The sequence below is a fragment of the Nyctibius grandis genome, chromosome 7, assembly GCF_013368605.1.
Source record: "Nyctibius grandis isolate bNycGra1 chromosome 7, bNycGra1.pri, whole genome shotgun sequence".
Classification (NCBI taxonomy): Eukaryota; Metazoa; Chordata; class Aves; order Nyctibiiformes; family Nyctibiidae; genus Nyctibius; species Nyctibius grandis.
In genome coordinates, this window is record NC_090664.1 from 23895778 (window position 1) to 23916554 (window position 20777).

A 20777-nucleotide genomic window follows, 5' to 3' on the forward strand; every position below is an offset into this window, starting at 1 on the left:
AACCATTTGGTTTATTCTCTCCTTCCCAGCAGACCTGGCCCTCCTGTATTTAAAGATAAATGTGTTTCTAGACCATTATTTCTGTGTCCTGATGAAACCTCTTCTTAGACGCTGGGTGCTGCTGGTGCCTTAGAGGTGCTCATGCACAAGGAAAGAGCGGGGTAGATCCATTTTCTGATTCTGATCAAGTTCTGGTCTTATCTCAACCACATTTCCTCCTTCCCTGGTCATACCCCTGCATGCTTGCACACAAAACTGAAGACCATTCATCTGTCCCAGTCAGAAGGTGAATAAAGACATCTGTAACATTATCTCCCCAGGGTCTCCTCCTTTGGCAAGATTTCTGTGGCTGTGGCAGTAACAAGAGCACATAGAAGAACTATTCAAGCCAGATCATGATAACTCTATACCTGCCTTCCTGCCTGCACTGTCTCTATATAAATTATATGTCTCTATGTATAACGCAGGAGCAAGATTATCACTGTCATGTCAGTAAGTGGTTAGAGTTGGTATAGAGCAGGTGCTCAAAAAATAAATGTATCTATGACCGTCATATGCAGTATCTAATAAGCTGCATTTGAGTTTTATGTGTGATTTAAGAAAAAGCTGTTGCTAGGAGCCGTAGGATGAAAATAGACATTCTTTCAGAGGAAAAAGAAAGGGAAGCAAAGGGAACAGGTAAAGGTGAGAAGAAGAAAGGATATGTAAAGATACTTGCTCTGAAAGATGTCCTGTAGCTCAGATAGAATTTATTGATTTGAGACATGAATTACTGGTTTTAGAGTCCATGATCACAATAGTCCCTCCTAGGTTTAAAAAACTATGAATCAAGAGACAATAAAGGTGAAAAATATGTAAATAAGTAATATATCCTACAACATTAGCCCACTGCTCCTTCTTCCAAACCATTGTGTCCCATCTGCTAAAGCTAAGAGAATTAAACTACCACAATCACAGTACAACTGAAAGATAGGTGTATGTCTTATGAAATAAGACATACATAAGACTCAGAGATATCTGTCACAGCAGTGATTTTATTGCAGTATTGCTATACTGACTATTATTCTTGAAAACTGACTTTGGACCATTTTACTTCAAACCTCACTTTTCAATGTGATCACTGTCACAGTGTACCTCCTGGGGCCATACACTTCAGTTGACCTTGGGCAGATCATCACCTAAATTTTTCTGAAACTTCCAGTCTTAAAACTAAAGATAACTTTCCTTGTTCGACCTTTGCCAGATGTAAATGGCACATTATGCCTTCAACCTTATGTCACTTGCCTATCCATTCTCTGATCCTTCTTTCTTTCTGTTTAACCATGCATGATGCTGTATTTTGGAAGCAATTTTGCGTAATAAAACATGGAAACCGTAGCTGCAGGCACTCTTTTAGAACAGAAATGTTGGGAAAGTATGAGATATAGTTCATGTATTGCATGTCCTGCAACACAGTTTTTACCCTGGATTCAGAGCTTCTTGCAACATGGAATTTGCCTGATGGTGGGTGGCTGTAACAGGAGAGTGCCTGCTATAGTAATGTACCTTGTAAATTCTCCCTTTCTGGAAAAAGGCAGACTGTGGGCTTTGTTTTAAGTGATTTGCATCAAAAGAGGGCAGGAGGGGAAAACTTCCAGAAATCAAAAGAAAAAAAATGTGGGAGTACCTTTCCCCATGTTTACTTACAATGACACTGGCATACTACATATAAGATGGCCAAACGAGGATGTATGTTTTCCTTAATGTTCTATATTGATCTGGTTATAAAAATTTGTAAAATAAACTTTTAGTATCAGTGCTTCAAATTAAAAGAAAGTGGAAATGAAAAGATGACAGGATCAACTATTTTCTTTCTCTGCTCCTTCAGGACTCCAGGATACTTACTCTCTGGGAGAAAGTCACGGCGCTGGTGAGTACAGTTCCAGTAATATCCAGTAACATGATTGCACCAAGTAAGACAACTGAGGATTTGTCTCCTAGTTAGGATACAAGATCATTAATTCTAGTCTACAAACAGGGTTTACTTTCAGAGTTTATCCTGATTATTTACAGTTTCCATTGCTACAAGTACTCTGTTCAACTTTTATTTAAATTATACATTTATTTTTCTCTTTTTTTGTTCTATTTACTTCTGCTGTCATTAACGGAGGCTGTAAGTGGACACATTACTGGGAAAATACACCAACAGAAAAGAGATAGGAACAAGCCTGTGCATTCAGTCAGATTACAGACCATGGGCTTATTACCAAAAGATATCACTAGAAAGCACTGGGAACGGTGTGTCCTTCTTCACAGGTTCTGAGCTGCAACACAGCTTCTGAGCTTAATTTTTGTTTCTAATGCACAAGAAGCCATCTGAGCTGACGGTGCTGACTACTTGCAATGTCCTACTCTTCCTCTGCACTGATTATATTACAAGTTTTATTCACTAAGAACTAAGCTGAGCAATCAGCATGACTGTAGCAAAAGATATTATTTGCTACAGGGCACTAGTAAGAACAGCTGGGAAGAGCCAGTCAGAAATCAACTGTGTGAAGGAGTATGTGCAGAATATCCATTAGTTCAATTACACACACCCCCCTACATTAGAATAACACTACTATAATTACAGGGTCAAACACTTGCCAGTTAAGAAGTGTCATAATTAAGGATGTCTCATCAACCATAATTAATGTACTTTCACATATACATTAGGACATGTTGACATGATGTTTTTTCCACAGAACTGCCTCCTCCTGTGCACAAAATTTGTAATGCTCATTTAATGACCAGTTATTTAATATTTTTATGTTCACCCCATCATTTCTAGAGCTTACTTCATTTTCAAATTGTATTTTGAAGACATAATTATTAATTGACTGTGTTTGTCCTTGGCAAACATCACTTAAGGATCATGAAGTTGAAGCCTTGGGAGCTGTGGGGATCAGAGCCTGCTCTGAAGCCCCTCAGCTTAGTTGAAGTCAGTACATCAGTAGTTGCTAGGACTGGATCTCATTCACAAGCTCTCAGCTGGGCCTCACTCACTCACTCACTCACTCACTCCAGGCATCCCCAGGTATGTATTAGTGAATGAATCTTTTCAAGACCCTTCTGAGATGACAGCATGCTATTGCTGTTCTACATGTAGATGGAAGATAGCTAAACTACAGAGATCAAAATTAACTTGGATGCTCAACTTGAAACATAATTGGCCCAAATATTTTTACTTTAAATAACCAGGAAGTATCCATACTTTTTAAATATGAAGCACAGCTTCCATTGGCATGAGTGGGAAGCTGTGCACGCCAAGCACTTCTGCAATTCAGACTCCAGGCAGAGGAAATTTAGAGTAAGTGCAATTTTTCCATTTCTGATTGGTACAGTATAGAGATCACTTACAGCATCTGCAAGAAATGAAGTAGGAATATGATATATGACAGTCCCCTTAATTATAAAACCCCACTTCAACCCCAGAGCAGGTATTTCACATACACTGAACGAAATAAACATACTATGGGTTTTTCTTTAATGTGTTTTCCTTGAAGGGTGCTTTGCAAAGTCTTTGTACAAGTGAATTCAGCTGTGGTTGCAGAGGGGTTAAAGGGTTAAGAAAAGTGTGCTTTCACCTGGTGTTTCATCCACCTGCACAAAGTTAACCACCCGTCTGCTTTTCTGCTTTACCCATTTCCCTGAAGAGGTATATGCCTCCTGGCTTAAATTTTCTCTGTAGAGAAACTTACTTCTGGTGATTCCTAGGCAGAATGTAAAAATAAAAGTTTCATCTTATGGTAACTCTGAATGTCACACATTTCATCAGCAGAGTAACAGTCTTTAGATTCGTGTAAACGTCTGCCACTTGAGAATTTAAAGTAACTGGTAAAACAGTAGTTTATCACCAAAAGACCAAATTGGTGTTTAATGGCACACAAAATAGTGACAATTAGGAATCCGGGTTCCATATCAAACTCCAGAAAGTATGCACTCTAACAGGTACAACTTATTTGCTTCTTTCCCTGAGCATTCACTAATTATATCTTTACCTGCCCTGTCCCCTTGGATCCTTTGTTCCAGTCCCATTTCTACCTGTTTATCCTGTCCAATTCTTCTCAAGCTTTCTAGTTTAGTCACAGTTTCAGGATGTTGCAGAAATCAAAATGCAGGAAATGAATTATTGAATGAATGTTTGTGTCTTGGTAGATGTGTCCTTACTAATCTTAGTTGAAAGGTATCAGGAAGACTTAGTTATAAACTTCTGTTGGGCTTCACATGCATAGTGAATCAAAGTCAATACCTAATTATAAACAGGGTAGTGCTCAGCAAAAAGCAAAGTAGCAGAGAAAACTTGGAAAAGAAAACATAAGACATCTGTTTTGGTTGTGTTGAACTGACAGAAATGGGGAGACAAACCAAAAGAGGCTGACATTTGTATTTGGATCGAAGGATTCTATGCAGGCTGCATCAGTATCAGGACAGCAATTGAATTTGTATTCACAGAAATGGGTCTAGGGGGGAGAATAAAACGTGTCAAAGACCTTTGAACTTGTTGAAGGCCTGACAGAAGGAGGAAAAATGAAAATTATGGAGAGGGAGTGCAGAAAAAGACAGCTGGAGCCAGGGAAGCCACATGCTAGAATCGGGGTGCATAAAGCATGGCCAGTAGCCCTTCCAGATGGGGGCAGTTCTGCATTCTGGCTGTGAAGAGGCCATAACACATGTTGCCATTTGAAGGTGGACAAAGAAAGTCAACAGTGAGCGATCAAGAGTCAGAGCTCTGTGGGTTGCTGTTGAACATGAAGAGGAGTTACCCAGACAGGGGCTTGAGAAGAGAGCAGTGTTATTCAGTGCTGCTCAGAAGACATTAGGGATGCAGAATAGAAACAAAGATATTCAGTGTCCTCCCAGGTGATGAGAGGGGAGTAGAGGGAAAGGGGAAAAGCTTCTGAAAGAGAAGAAAGTTGTAGTGTTTCTTTTGTGAAATGGCTGCTGTATATTGCCTGAAGGTTACCCTGAGGTGGAGAATTATGAATCTTGACCAAATTATACAAAAAGGAAAATAATGTATTCGGAAATACTGGACAATTTGGCACATTTTTTCATGTAGAGAATTGTCCCACTTTGACATTCGTGGAAGTTTTGATTAATTTATTTCCAAACTCACATTTAAAATAACTTCTATTTTAATACAGATCGTGTTTTTATCATGTTATTTATAACACATTTTAAAATGCGTTAATAGCAAAATATTTAGACTTTATTGTAACAGAGCAATATGATTCCTCCAAATGTTTCTAATGATGTTTTTGAAAGAGTGTTTTATAGGTCATTTTAATTCCATTTCATAATGGAAAGAAAAGTCAGAATTTCAGCATTGTCCCTGACAGAATGGGATTATTCCCTCCTGACTTATTTCTTGCTACTTCAAAAGGCATTGTGCAACTTGGACTGAAAGAAGAACACTGAACTAATTAAAGATAAGATGAGAACAGCAAGAATTAAACAAACAAAACCAAGAAAATGCTAAAGAAAACAGTCTAGGAAAAAAGCCCAAAGGAATTACTAATGCCATCATTCATTCAAGCAATCAAGATAAATGACGTCAAGGTTTCCAACCGTGCTGCTTGGGAAAAACCAGCAATGTAAAATATAAATTTCATGTCCCATCCAAGACAATAAGCAAATACAGAAACAATTAGTTCTTCCAAGACTGACAATAATATTCCACCACCTCTATCCCCATTGCTTTCTATAATATTTCCTTATTGTATCATCATTCCTATTTTAAGTCGTGAAATCATCCCAATTACATAATTTTGGTGGAAAAGCAAATGATAAAATGCTGCGGCTATTTAGTGATAAATAGCAATAAGTTCAGAAATAAAATAATCCCAGACTTTTGAGTGTTGCTGCTGCAAGTTATTTCTGAAACAGTAATTTCTGAGTGAAATGAGAGGAGGTTTAGGGAGAACTAAAAAAAAAAGTAAAAAAGTTTTAGCTAATTGTGCTACAGATGCTATATTCACTCATGTCAGGTAAGGAACTTGAAATGTAGTTTCAACCACAGATGGACCAGTTTCAATAAATAGATCCCATAAAAAGGTATGGAAGTTGCCAAACACAATGGAGCTTAAATGGCTAAAAAACCCATCTTTGTTAGACTCTTCATGAAGAACAAGTACAAAGAAAAGCATACATTAATGTGAAAATATAACACAAAACATCAAGCATAAATCCATTGAGGCAGAAAGACATGTCAAGTACAGGTTAATATATTTATACTGTATTCTATACATTTTCTGTCTAATTCTTTGTACAGTGGCCTATGACCATCCCAGAAAAATGGATCAAGGAAAAGCATCAAGGTCATTATTTTTGACTACCTGACTTTAGGACTAACACACAGAGGTACCGCTAATAACAGTATCTCTAAGAGGAAGAGGACACAGAGATGGGAAAGACAGAAGAAATGACATGGTACAAGCAGGAAATGCAGAAAGGGCCAGCTGATAAAGATAATTGAAACTGGTGGAGGGGAGAGCTTAGAAACTCCAATGCAAAGATCAAGGACGGTAATTTTACACTGGAGTTAGTGCAGAGCTGATGAGGATTTAATTAAGGACACTAGCACTGAAGGAAATGATTGAGAACAAAACCATTCCAGGAGTTCATAATTTAATTTTTTTTCTCATCTCATCTTCCTAAATTGTAAGACTCTCTCTATTCAGTATGATTTCTGTTTATCTCCTTTAACTCTATAGTGTATGTAAGCAAAGGATGAATGTTACTAGCATTTTTACAATGAGACTGCAGATATCTGGAGTGCTAACTTGGCAACTCAGCACCTACCAGGTGCCACATCATTTATCTCAGCTTCTATAGCTGCATGTATTTGATGTAATGTATTTTTCTACATAGCAATTTAGAGATTTAGAGGAAGGAAATTAAGCTGTGTGAAGAGAAAATGAAATACACTATCTCAGGCTAAATATCAGAAAAGCAAAATTGAGTAATTATGATAAAACAAAACACTGATGGATGGATTGCACATAGATTTGAGGGAAGCAGGATAAAAAATAGTTGCAAAACAAATAGTGAGAAGCCTAATTGTAAAAATGCCTAACTGTCACGGTTAAAGCTGGGCCTGGCTATTAAACCTGCGGCAAGATGCCCTCTGTTATCCCCCCGCCCCCCCAGAGGGAAAGGGAAGGGGAAAAGGGAGAGAGACTTCTGGGTTGGAAAATTAAAACAGTTTTAATAAACTATAATAATGAAAAAAAAAAAAGTATAATAATAATATAGAAATCAATCAAATATATACAAATATATATACAAAACCAAGATTGAGCTCCCCTGAAGTCAGCCCACGTCACCACCGGCACTGCAGGGCAGGCTCCGGGAAGGCCCAGCCTGGGCCTAGCGACGGTCGAGAGCTGGATTCAGGGATGCACGGATCGGGAGATGGGGGCAGCAGGGAAAACGACGAGTCCTCCCTGGACACCGGCCATAGCAGAAAGAGAACGAGACCCTCGTGATCCCCCCGCTTTATACTGAGAATGACGTGTATGGGATGGAAACCCTTGTTGGTCAATTTTGGGTCCACCTGCCCTGTCCGCTTCCCCCTGCAGCTGCGACCCCCCTTTGGCTCTTCACCTCGTAAGCAGTGAGGAATTCAGCAGGGACCTTGTGTTTCTCTCAAGAATAAGTACAGCAAGAGCCTTTCTGCACAACATCCCTACCGGTGCCTCAGTGATAACTACAAACTTCGAGCGTTATCAGTCCTGGAAGCAGACACTGTCTGCAAAAACATGCAGTTAGTTTCAGAAAGTGCAGTTACTTAGAGGAGACTTAGCTAAAAGTAAAAATCACTGAAAGGAAAATCGGCCTGGTTTAGGCCAAACCAGGACACTAACAAAATAAAATACTGGAACTGAGGGTTACCACTGTGGCAGGCTCCGGTGTAGCCTTGACGTGCTCATCTTGGGAGGTCTTATTCAGGGATGTGCTTTATTTTCCTAATTCAGGTACTTTTTAGCCCCATTGTAATGATTTGGCCACGTATGACTCAGCTTTAGAGCAGCACATGGTATTGCTGACCAAGAACCAGAGCCACAGCATGATCCTTCACTCCCACTCAGCTCTGGGTATAAAATAACCACATAGCTGTGGAAAAAGTGGGGTCAAGGATCTGTTCACTTCCTTGTCTCTGGAAGGAAGGAAGTAGAGACTAGAAAGTAGACTCAAGTAAAGACTAGTAGCCCTTCAGAAGCTGCTTTTTCATTCTCCATCTCTTACCGTTCTGCCAGCCAAGAGACAGACATGCTACTCAGGGTTTTGCAAAGCCTTTTATTTTCATGTGCAAGTGTAAACCGAAAGCCCTTCTCTCCCAGGGCTTTGGCCTACATCAAATGAACTTCACCTGTAGCTACCATGCGGATTTGTTACTGTTTTCTTTGTAGCATGCTGGTCTGCTCCCCAAAGACTCTCAGTGCTATACAGACATTTGAGTTATCAACTCCTCAGTTCTAGCCTCAGGGATGGGATTTTTGCTAGAGCAGGATCCCACAATATGAGAATTTTCTGTCTGAGGAAGAGCTCTTTTCATCTATCCCTACCCCACTGGCTTACATCCCAGCAAAGAGCTGTCCAGTTCTCCTAATATATGCTGTTTAGTGAAACATCCTTCAGCAGCTGGAATTGGATTCATTCTCTTTTCTCCCTTCCCTGAGCAATAACGGCTCCTCTTCTTTGCCCTCCCATGGCTTATCTGCTGCCTTTGGTCTGAGATGCTCTGCTGCTTTAGGAGAGGATGCCGAAAGACTTCACAAAGCAGCTTCAAGGTAGGGAGTGGGAAGAAGAGGATGTCGGGACTGAGGAGCAGGGCTGTTGGTGGGAGAGGGGTTGTGGAACACTCTAGGCAGGGATTTTGAGGGATGTGACTGGGTTGGGGACTGCAGTTTTGGTAGACCATATGGAGGACAAGGGTGCTTGAAGGATCAGTGATTTCAGTACTTTCAGAATGTCAAATGATCATTCAAGAATCCAGAGTGATTTAAGGATCAGGATTGGTTTAGAACTTGGCTGGAAGATTAATTGCTGATTTAGGGACTGGTAAATGTGGATGGCAAGAGTTTCTGCAGAACTAGGGACCTAAAATAATCTTGCTCAAATTCCCTCCAGATATAGACTATATTAAATGTATCTCACAGTGGCAGTTGGTAAGGGGAAACTAAATATTATCTGAGAGATTATAATGCCATGATCTTAATTTAAAATATCTAATGATTTGGAAAGCAGAAGTAATCCTACACTTCTGTTTGTTTGTTTTTATTCTTTTCTAGTCTGACTCATAATAGTTTTCTTATTGACATTGGAAAGATGAAGATGCATAAAATAAAAAAGACATTATGATATTTAAAAAGGCTGATCTCCTTTATTTAGAGTGCATGGAGACAGAAGGAATTTATCCTCCACAGACTGACTCAGAGGAGGTGCTTTGGAGGAGTATTGCTCTCTGCTTCCCAAAGAATAATCAATTTATAGTCAAAACTTACTTAGAAAATCTAAATGAAGAAGATGATAGTGGATAGGCAAAAATAGCAGAGAGAAAAAAATAAATAAATTATGAGAGCCCTATATATTCCAATATAACTTTTGGTGTGAGTGAATATAGTAACTTCTGGATTGAGGAAAAGTAAAAAGCAGGTAAAATCCTGCTAAACTACACCCTTTTAAGAAATGCCTTTCAATAAGTAAGTGTGCTGTAGTGATGTCAACAACCTAATGGGAAGATACTGCCTGCTAAAACTGAATACCAGGAATTTGCCACAGCGAGAATATTATAAGTTTATCTACTTATCAAAATAATATTTTAGAAAAAAAAGTAACAAAAAATTTACTCCTGTAATAGAGCTGTTTCTAAGAAACACTACAGCTGAAAAAAACAATTTAGACAGAGAGGAAAGAATTAACAGTTATTAACATAATTAATCAATCTGAGAAAGCCCGTCTGCCTGAATCTTCTACAAAACTAAATGCCATACTAACCTGGTCTACACATCTAGATATCATCAAAAGGGGTAATTCTGTGAGTGGAATTTAAATTCAGATATATCAGGATTTATTTATTTATTTAATTAATTAGTTCTAGGCATCTGTACTCAGTGAAATTGTACTGAATGACGAACAAGGTAATTGAACTCAAGTATGTCAGGACATGTGCTGCAGCGGAAGGCAGAAGGCACAATCTGTGACTGTATACTCTATGTGAACTCCATGTGGATGCCACATGTCCCAGCCAAGATGATACCACACAAAGCTGCACAGAAATTTTGTTTCAGAACTTCATGTACTGTATTTTCCTTCACATTAATCCACCTGGGAAGATGTAGCTTCTAAGTAGCTCTAGTAGTGTTCAAATAGCAAGAATGAATCTTACTCCTCTTCTGGCCAGGTAGTATGGACTGTGGTGTACCCTCAGTAAACATTACTCTTTACAGTCATTAAGCTATAGAGGCCAAAGTCTATGTGTACAGAGTCTACATAAGGCAGCAACAACCATAACATTTTCTTGATTCACAGCAGAACTGCGTCAGACCTCAGCACTGCAAGACTTATCCGTACATCAGCTCCTCTGGACACACCAGAGCAGGAAGAAAAAACAGAGTAATGTTTTTACTGAAATTAAGCTGTCCTGAAATTAAGTTATAGCTTCTTATTCTGCCTATAGAATATATTCTGGCAAAATGTGGAACCTGTTTTATTTTTAAAAGCAGATGAAAAATTTTGACTAATCTTCCTTAGTTATGGGTAACAAACAGGATTAGCTTAAATAAAACATTATTCCTACTTAATTTGTTTGCTCTCTCTGTTTAAATTTTTATATGATTGCTCTCAGTATGTCTACATACATCCCAGTTAAGGGGCTTTGAATCATAGGCCAATCCTTGATTTGAATTGGAAATATTTCTTTCAGAACTGAGTAGCACTCACAGAACTTCTTTTTCCCACCATTCATACATCCATTTTATTTATTAGAAGCAATTTAGAAGAAAATGTGGTAAATAGCTGGGGCCAAAGATCTATGGATTAGTTTCCTTAGAATTTGTTTTTCATCCTTTACTCTATCCTTCATAAGATTTAGGACACCATTTTGCTGAGAGACAGCTTTTAAAGCTCTGCTAACTTTAGCTACTCTGACAGCTGTATTATTAAACTCTTAGTTCAGCATGATGAAAACTCATACATAAAACCTTATGTAGTTAGACTTTAACTGGCAGCACTTCATCAGTTACCCTGTTTGCATTAATAATTCATTTCAAAGGAGAATGCAGATTTTTTAAAACACCAGCACCAGCAAAAAAACACTTTACTTGTCCAGCGACATTTTGCAATGCTTCTGAAAATGAGGTGCATTGGGACATGTTGCTTTCTTGTGAACCTTGCAGGCTGAGAGCGAAACACCTGCTGTGGTGGGACAGCACAGTCTGAAACAGTAGCCGTGAAGCTGGGTTAAAAGAAGAGGAATAAGACTCAGTGGTTTTGAGAGCTCTGGCTTCACTTCCTTGTGTTTTCTTAGTGTGTGAAGTCATCTCACTGATCTATGCCTCACTCGCTCACCAGCAAAGTGAGATTGGCTAATCCTCCATTCTTTTATATTAATGTCTTGTCTATCCTAATCTTGCCAAAAGATACACTTGAACAGATAGATCCCTTGATTGCTACCAAACAATCACCCTCCACACTGGTTGTCTCAGGGTTGCAAGCTCATAAATCACAGAATCACAGAATCACAGAATCACAGAATCACAGAATCACAGAATCACAGAATCACAGAATCACAGAATCACAGAATCACAGAATCACAGAATCACAGAATCACAGAATCACAGAATCACAGAATCACAGAATCACAGAATCACAGAATGTTAGGGATTGGAAGGGACCTCGAAAGATCATCTAGTCCAATCCCCCTGCCGGGGCAGGATTGCCTAGACCATATCACACAGGAACGCGTCCAGGCGGGTTTTGAATGTCTCCAGAGAAGGAGACTCCACAACCTCTCTGGGCAGCCTGTTCCAGTGTTCAGTCACCCTCACCGTAAAGAAGTTTTTCCTCATATTTATGTGGAACCTCCTGTGTTCCAGCTTGCACCCATTGCCCCTTGTCCTGTCAAGGGATGTCACTGAGAAGAGCCTGGCTCCATCCTCATGACACTTGCCCTTTACATATTTATAAACATTAATGAGGTCACCCCTCAGTCTCCTCTTCTCCAAGCTAAAGACACCCAGCTCCCTCAGCCTCTCCTCATAAGGGAGATGTTCCACTCCCTTAATCATCTTCGTGGCTCTGCGCTGGACTCTCTCTAGCAGTTCCCTGTCCTTCTTGAACTGATGGGGCCCAGAACTGGACACAATATTCCAGATGCGGCCTCACCAGGGCAGAGTAGAGGGGGAGGAGAACCTCTCTTGACCTGCTGACCACACCCCTTCTAATACACCCCAGGATGCCATTGGCCTTCTTGGCCACAAGGGCACACTGCTGGCTCATGGTCATCCTGTTGTCTACTAGGACCCCCAGGTCCCTTTCCCCTACGCTGCTCTCCAACGGCTCTGCCCCCAACTTGTACTGGTACATGGGGTTGTTCTTGCCCAGATGCAGGACTCTACACTTGCCCTTGTTATATTTCATTAAATTTCTCCCCTCCCAACTCTCCAGCCTGTCCAGGTCCCTCTGAATGGCTGCGCAGCCTTCCGGCGCGTCAGCCACTCCTCCCAGTTTTCTGTCATCAGCGAACTTGTTGACAGCGCACTCTAATCCCTCATCCAAGTCATTAATGAATATATTGAATAGAACTGGTCCCAGAACCGACCCTTGCGGGTCTCCGCTAGACACAGACCTCCAACTGGACTCTGTCCCACTGACCACCACTCTCTGGCTTCTTTCCTTCAGCCAGTTCACAATCCACCTCACTACCCGAGCATCCAGACCACACTTCCCCAGTTTAGCTGCGAGGATGCTGTGGGAGACCATGTCAAACGCTTCACTGAAATCAAGATAGACCACATCCACAGCTTTATCATCATCTATCCACCGGGTAACATCCTCATAAAAGGCTATCAAGTTGGTTGAGCAAGACTTCCACTTGGTGAAGCCATGCTGAGTGCCCCTAATGATCCCCCTATCCTTGATGTGCCTAGAGACAGCATCAAGAACAAATTGCTCCATCACCTTTCTGGGGATGGAGGTGAGGCTGACCGGTCTATAGTTACCCGTGTCCTCCTTCTTGCCCTTTTTGAAGATTGGAGTGACATTCGCTTTCCTCCAGTCCTCAGGCACCTCTCCCGTTGCCCACGACTTAGCAAAGATGATGGAGAGTGGCCTAGCAATGACTTCTGCCAGCTCCCTCAGCACCCGCTGGTGCATCCCATCAGGGCCCATGGATTTATGGACATCCAGATTGCTTAATTGGTCCCTGACCCAGCCCTCATCAACCAAGACAGATTCCTCCTCTATCCTGACTTCTTCTGAGGCCTCAGGGGTCCGGGGCTCCTCAGGACAGCCTCCAGCAGTATAGACAGAGCAAGAGGCATTCAGTAACTCCGCCTTCTTCTTATCCTCTGTCTCCAGGACCCCCACCTCATTCATCAGTGGGCCTACATTGCTTCTAGTGTTGGCTTTACCTGCAATGTATTTGAAGAAGCCCTTTCTGTTGTCCTTGACCTCTCTTGCAAGGTTTAATTCCAAGGAGGCCTTAGCTTTCCTAGTTGCCTCCCTACATCCTCTGACAACAGACTTATATTCCTCCCAAGTGGCCAGCCCCTCCTTCCATGATCTGTACACCCTCTTCTTCCACTTGAGTTTGCCCAGCAGTTCCCTGTTCAACCATGCAGGTCTCCTGGTACCCTTCCTTGACTTCCTACCTGTTGGGATGCTCTGATCTTGAGCTCGGAAGAAGCAGTCCTTGAATGCTAACCAACTATCTTGGGCCCCCTTACCTTCTAGTACCCTGTCCCATGGGATTTCCCCTAGCAATTGCTTGAAAAGGACAAAGTTGGCCCTCCTGAAGTTCAGGGTTGTGATTCTGCTAGCTATTCTGTTCCTGCCACATGAGATCCTGAACTCTACCATCTCATGGTCACTACAACCAAGGCTGCCCTCAACCTTCACCTCTTCAACCAGACCCTCCTTGTTAGTGAGGATCAGATCCAGCAGCGCTCCTCTCCTAGTTGGCTCATCCACCATTTGCATCAGAAAGTTATCATCAACGCACTGGAGGAACCTCCTGGACTGAGGATGGCTGGCTGAGTAGGCCTCCCAGCAAATATCAGGGTAGTTGAAATCCCCCATGACAACCAGGCCCTGTAATTGCAAGACTGCTCTCAGCTGCCTGTAGAAGGCCTCATCACCCTCCTCATCCTGATCCAGTGGCCTGTAATAGACACCCACAACAGTATCACCCCTGCCAGCCTGCCCCTTAATTCGCACCCACAAACTCTCAACTCGCTCCTGATCCGCCTCTGGACAGAACTCAATACATTCTAGCTGCTCATTCACATAAAGAGCAACTCCACCACCTCTCCTTAGTGGCCTGTCTTTTCTGAACAAGACATAGCCATCCATTACCACATTCCAGTCATGCGAGGCATCCCACCAAGTCTCTGTAATTGCCACTAGATCATAGCCCCCCGACCGAACACGGATTTCCAACTCCTCCTGTTTATTCCCCATGCTGTGTGCATTGGTGTACAAGCATTTCAGGGAGCGAGCTGGGCACACCGATTTCACCCCAGGGGGATGGGAGGCCTCCTGGTCTACCTCAACACTAGAGCGTTGCCCCAGTGGTGCAAGCCCAGCTACTACTCCATCCCCCTTCGAATCTAGTTTAAAGCTCTCCGAATGAGCCCTGCTAATTCCTGTCCCAGAACCCTTTTGCCCCTACGACATAAACCTTTCCCATATATCACTGTCACGCCTGGTGTCTTATAAAACCAGCCATTATCAAAGAACCCAAAGCCCTGCCTGTAGCACCAGTCTCGTAGCCAGGCATTAATAGAGAGAATCCTACTATTCCATCCTACGTCATCACCTGAAAATGGAAGGAGGGAGGAGAAAACAACTTGTGCCCCAGACTCTTTCACCAACCGTCCTAGGGCCTTGTAGTCTTTCTTCATCCCCCTCAGACTACGGGATGCAGCTTCTTCCCCACCTGTCTGGAAGATCAGCAGGGGGTAGTAGTCTGTGGCCTTCACCAGGTTGGGGAGTTGCCTGGTGATATCCCTGATTCGGGCTCCAGGCAGGCTGCAGACCTCCCTGTGATGGGGGTCAGCTCTGCATATTGGGCCCTCAGATCCCTTTAGGAAGGAGTCTCCAACCACTAAAACTCTTCTCTTCTTCCTTGTGGAGGAGGTAGTTATACGCCTGTCAGGTTTTTCTGACTGTGGTGGGACCTCTGATATAGGTTGCCTCTCCACCACATCCCCATTGGACCGGCTGTATTCCATTAGGGCTTCATATTTATTGCTCAGAGGCACCTGTGGAGGCAAGGTAGGCAAGGAGGGCACTCGTCTTTTGCCATGGCCATAGACTTGCCTCCACTCACTCCTCTCCTCTAGGTTATCGTTTTCCACCTGAGAGGGGCAGAGTACAGGGGTCCCTTGATCCTGGGAGCTCTCCAGCAGGTGCTCCCATTTTTGTTGCAGGGAGGGCAGAGCCTGGCTCCACCAGTCTATCTCCATTTCAGCCTCCCGAATGCTCCTAAGCCTTTCTACTTCAGCTTGAAGCCTTTCAACCTGGCTTTGCAGCTGTGCCGCTCGGCCGAGCAGATCATCTACTTGCTCACAGCGCACACAACCCCCTGACACCACAGAGACGCTGTAGCATTCCCTGCAGCCTGCGACCTGCACCATCGCCTCCTTCCGTGGGAGCTCTGTCTGGGTTCCCACATCCATTTTGGTCTTCTTCCACCGGGTAGGTACCATTGTTCTTTCACTGAACTGGGAAATACCTGTTGGTGCCACCCCTGGTTCACAGCTCCTTGGCACCTTCCTCGCCTTGTGCACTGGGAGGGAGTCAGCGCCCTCCCCAACAAGCTGCAAACAACTGCAGTCTCTCCTGCCCTGGGACACACCCAGTCACTGCTGACTCACAGAGGCACTGCTGAGTCTCCCTCTCCCCTCTGGGCAGGGACTAATCCCTGTCCTCCAGGAGGCTTTTTATCACCCAATCAACAGGGGGTGGAGCGTTTAAATCGCCCGCGGTGCCTCCGCCGTGCCTCCGGCTACGCCCCCTCCTCTCCTGATTCGTTGCCGGGAACCTCCGGGTCCAGGGTCAGGAGGAAGCAGCTCAGGGCTGATGCTCGCGGGGGGCTCAGGGGGGGCCCAGAGTACGAAAAACCGCCCGGTTAAGCCTGATGTCGCCCTCGCCCCCGCACTAACCTCAAGTCGCTGCCGCCGCTTTCGCTGCTGCCGCCGCTGTCAGCTGTTTGTTCTGGTTTCACCGCGTTACCCTGTTTGCAAATTCTTTGTGGCTACATGGAGTCTGGAAGGGTGAAGGTACAAAGAGATTCAGATCTTCTTCCTGAACAGAAACACTGTCAAGTGATTAGTCATGCTAGACTGAAAATGTTTTACACAGCACAGTATCTTCCACTAAATCATCTAATGTGCATTTCCTACTTTCAAGTAGATCTACTTCAATATCCATTAGCATACAGTAGTATGGAAAAATATAGAGTTAATTAGCTCTAAGAGAGCATTTTCCTTTGAATATAAAGGAGAGCAGAAAACAAAAGATATATGGAAATTTTGTGTTGTGTGATTTTTCAGAAAACTTTGTGCAGTAGTGAATAACAGAGTATTTTAATGACTGGTTCTTCACTTGCCTTCTAAGACTACTCAGATTGTAGTTCTGTTGATTTTAAATAGTCATGTTCTAACATAATATATTGATGTCAGTTATCATTGGCATTTTATTTATTTCAATTATTTGGCTCCCTTTATTATTTCTTATACATAGTCAGTCTTGTACTCATGGGAATAACTCTGCTGTCTTCTAGAAAGTGACTTATATGAAAAAGACTGTAAAAATGGTTGTAATATTCACAGGACATCAAAAAATTGGCTTAATGTCCTCTCATTTGTGATAATATGACTCCATCAGAGTCAGTGGGTTTGTCACCAGTATAGCAGAAACACTCTGGAACATCAAGCTTCTGCTTTCTCCACTCTAGGGAATTTCTACACACATTTAATTTCATTTAAACCCTGTTTTATAGGGCTTAGATGCTTGAAACACTAGTATTTCACACAGTAGAATAAAGTAAGCCCCAAATCATCTGAGATCACTGATAACAGCATTTAAGTAGAAGTAGCAAATTTTAGGGATAAGAAAATTGTGTGACTATGAAGAGGGATTTTTGTGTCACACAGGCTGTAAGAAAAGTAGGTGGTTGAATCAACAGTGGGAGGAAGGGACAACGGTGAAGGAAAGCATGGTGTATGGCAGTCAGTCAGAGGCAAGGTACTTGGCAGATTTGTTTGTTGCTGTCTCAGTGCTTTTATTTCACATATGACTCCTAATAGGTCAATGCTGGATATTTTCTTTTTGTCTTCCTCCTGATATGTTTGCCTATAAGACTTGACAGGACAACTTGGGTCACTAAATGCGAACTCCTGTTCTTGCAAACACAGGAACCCATACAATGATCATTTAGTCTTCAGTGGTCTATAGAAAATAGTTCACAAGCCCTAACTGATCCACCCTGTAAAACATTTTCTAAAACCTTCTAATAAACACTACAAATAAGTATAAAAAATGGCAACCAAAAGGTATCACAGAAAATGGGGGGCGAGGGGGAAGGAAAAATCAAGGGCACTACTGAAAAGTAGTTAGTAGCAACCCATATGCTTCTTAATATGCTCCAGAGCATTTGGGCTGTGCTTTGGGGCTCAAAACAGCGGAGTGACTGAGGCCCTGCCAGCTTTCTGTATCCTTTGAAAAAGAAATTTAAAATTCTTTGCTACATTTTGATAGTACTTGCATTCAGTTAGCCTCACTAAAGTCAACAGAGACTAATGATTTCTGACAAGGTCTCATTTCATTTATTCAAGATTTGGGAATTTTGAAAAAGGTTTGGGGAGGGATTGGGGTTTTTGCTGTTGTTGTTCTTTTACATTTTGACTTCATCCTTAGTTGTTTAGGTTTTCAACTGCAGGAATTTGGGAGGTGAGAGCCTTCTGGATAAAATATTCATTAAGAAAAATACTTCCTTTTGCTGGCAGGATTACTTTCAGTAGTTGATGCTAGATTTTACATTCCTCACATCTTCCAAGCTCTCACTAGTATGATGGCATTTTTTGGTTTGCTAATAATGCCAGACTGTGACTTTATTATGTATTTTTCCCTTTGCTAGATGCCCTCCTCCAACCCTTACAAGTGAAAATGCAAGATTTAGTAGGCTACTTATTCTGAGTAAGAGAAAACAGGCTCTTTGGGGGTGGAGGGTGTAGGGGGAGGTTATTTTCGTTCTTTCCCAAGACTTCCCCTATAAAGGTGGAGGTCTTTGTAAGAGGTGTATTGGTAATTCTCTCATCTATTTATTCCAGGTCTTTTATTATTTTTTTTTAATATTTTTTATGCCGTTATTATAACCTTAATATGCAAGAGGAGAGGAGAAATTAACTTCTTGATTTTACTCATGGGAGTAAAGCTTGACCATGGCTGTACTAACTTTCGAGAAAAAATTACCAATGTTTTTACCAGTACAATTCCTGACACTAATCCTATCTCTTAGTCTGCAATTTGAGAGGAGGTGGGACTTGAAAAAGCATAAAGATTAGGTTATTTAAAATATGAAATGTGTCCTTTTTCTAAAGGATTGAGCTGCCTTTGTGGCTGGTGATTACATAAAGCCACAAACATGGTTTCATCCACAAATACAGAAGCTTTATATTAAGCTATAAACTGTACTCTTCCATATTCTAGTAATTTGGCCAGAAGGAGTAGCATAAGGTAGATACAGAGTAGAGAAGTCCTTATAAGATGTGAATTCTTCTTGGAGACTAATAGCCAGCTAATGGAATTTTATCAGGGAAATGAAGTAAGAGTATGACTAAGGAATCTTGTCTTTTGAAATCCTGCCATAAATTAGCACTTTTCTGAGCTGTCTCTATAGAGACCAAAGTGAAATGAGTAGTAATATAGAAGATCATTTTTCTTCAGACTTGCTCCAAGGAGCAAATATTGACAATGTGGAAAAATTTGGAGTGCCCTTCATTTTTTTTTCACTCCTGAAGTGACTTCAGTTTTCTAGTTAATGCTGTTAATTTGGAAGCTTTGGCAAGGGCTAAGTTTGCCATTAAAGCTAAATAGAAAATCAATGGCTAACAGTCAGCAACAATCTGATCCGCTATGACTAATGATGTAGTTTCAGCTAATCTGTGAATGCTGAAGGTCCGAGGGCGCTTACTGATGTCAATAGGAATTGTTGTCTGTGGTGGTACTGGGGCAAGGATTTCTGTTTCTTGTTTGTCAGGCAAAAGTCTCTCAATGGGATGGCACATTAGCAAAATTCTGTGCCCTTGTGAAATGTCAGTGTTATCTGAGAAACTATTTGCAAGTTTTTTGCTGTTAACTGCAGGAGGTGCACTAAGTTGGGCCTTGCTGTCAAGCCTGCTTCTGTTGTGGTGAAATGAAATATATGCTCTGTGTTCCCAGAGAGAGCTTTTATGACAAATGGCAGAATAATAGCCCTTGCTAATTTGTATTGAGGTATACATGCTGCTGGCTTGGTGGCACCACTGCAGCAAACTGTGAATCATGTGCAAAATGGAAAAATCCCTGCTTTTTCTATACTGGGAGTGAATACAGAAGAGGCTGTTGTCTGCTTTGGATTTTGGGCACTGGTGCTCCAGCTTTGGCTTTTCTTTTTTAATAAAACAGTGCAGGAAACCAAAACTGCCTTGAAGAATAAGAATAAAAATAAAAGAAATTCTGTTCCGAATATTGTTCTTTATCTGTTACTATATTAATATATTCAAATACTGTCCTTATTCTCCCAAGTTTAAAAATCAATGGTTCCGATTTCAAGCACCTTAGATGTTTTAAATAAACATTCAGTATGTGGATTCAGCATTTTGTCTGCTCCTCTCTTTCTTTCCCATGCAGGTTTATGAATTGTGAGTTCATAATTCATAAACCTGGTATGGAGGACCAGCTGTGTCACTGTAACTTTGAGAGACATACAAAAAAAGGGCTGTCTTCGGTACCTGGAAGCCCTTTAACCATTTCCCTGGGACTTAAATCTTCTGTAACCTTTAATATAAGAAGGGTATTTACCCCCAAAGCAGTATAGAAGTCCAGTGCATTTTGTGTCCTTCAGGCCTTGGCCATTGGACAGGCTGGAAGGGTCTTTAATAAGCTGAATTAAGCACTATGCAAAAGCACCTTGCATTGCAGGGAGGACATTTGCTGAGCAGGGCTGTACATACAGTAGGAAATTGTCCTGTGCATGTTTCTAAAGTGAGATCAACAGTTTGGCTCATGTAAAGCATGAAACGCTCAGCATGAGTGTACTGCACAGGCACAATGTGTTTCATAGAATCATAGAATGGTTTGGGTTGGAAGGGACCTTAAAGATCATCTAGTTCCAACCCCCCTGCCACAGGCAGGGACACCTTTCCTCTAGACCAGGTTGCTCAAAGCCTCATCCAACCTGGCCTTAAACACTGCCAGGGAGGGGGCATCCACAACTTCTCTGGGCAACCTGTTCCAGGGTCTCACCACCCTCACAGTAAAGAATTTCT

General features: G+C 41.9%; 1 protein-coding gene across 1 annotated transcript in view; it reads left to right on the forward strand.

The window, feature by feature from the left end:
* Nucleotides 1–20777, forward strand: part of TMEM196 (transmembrane protein 196) — a 115022-nt gene that overhangs the window by 21748 nt on the left and 72497 nt on the right. The window contains exon 2 of the mRNA XM_068405425.1: nt 1868–1909. Coding sequence (XP_068261526.1) covers nt 1868–1909 — 42 coding nt within the window. The remainder of the gene's footprint in view (nt 1–1867; nt 1910–20777) is intronic.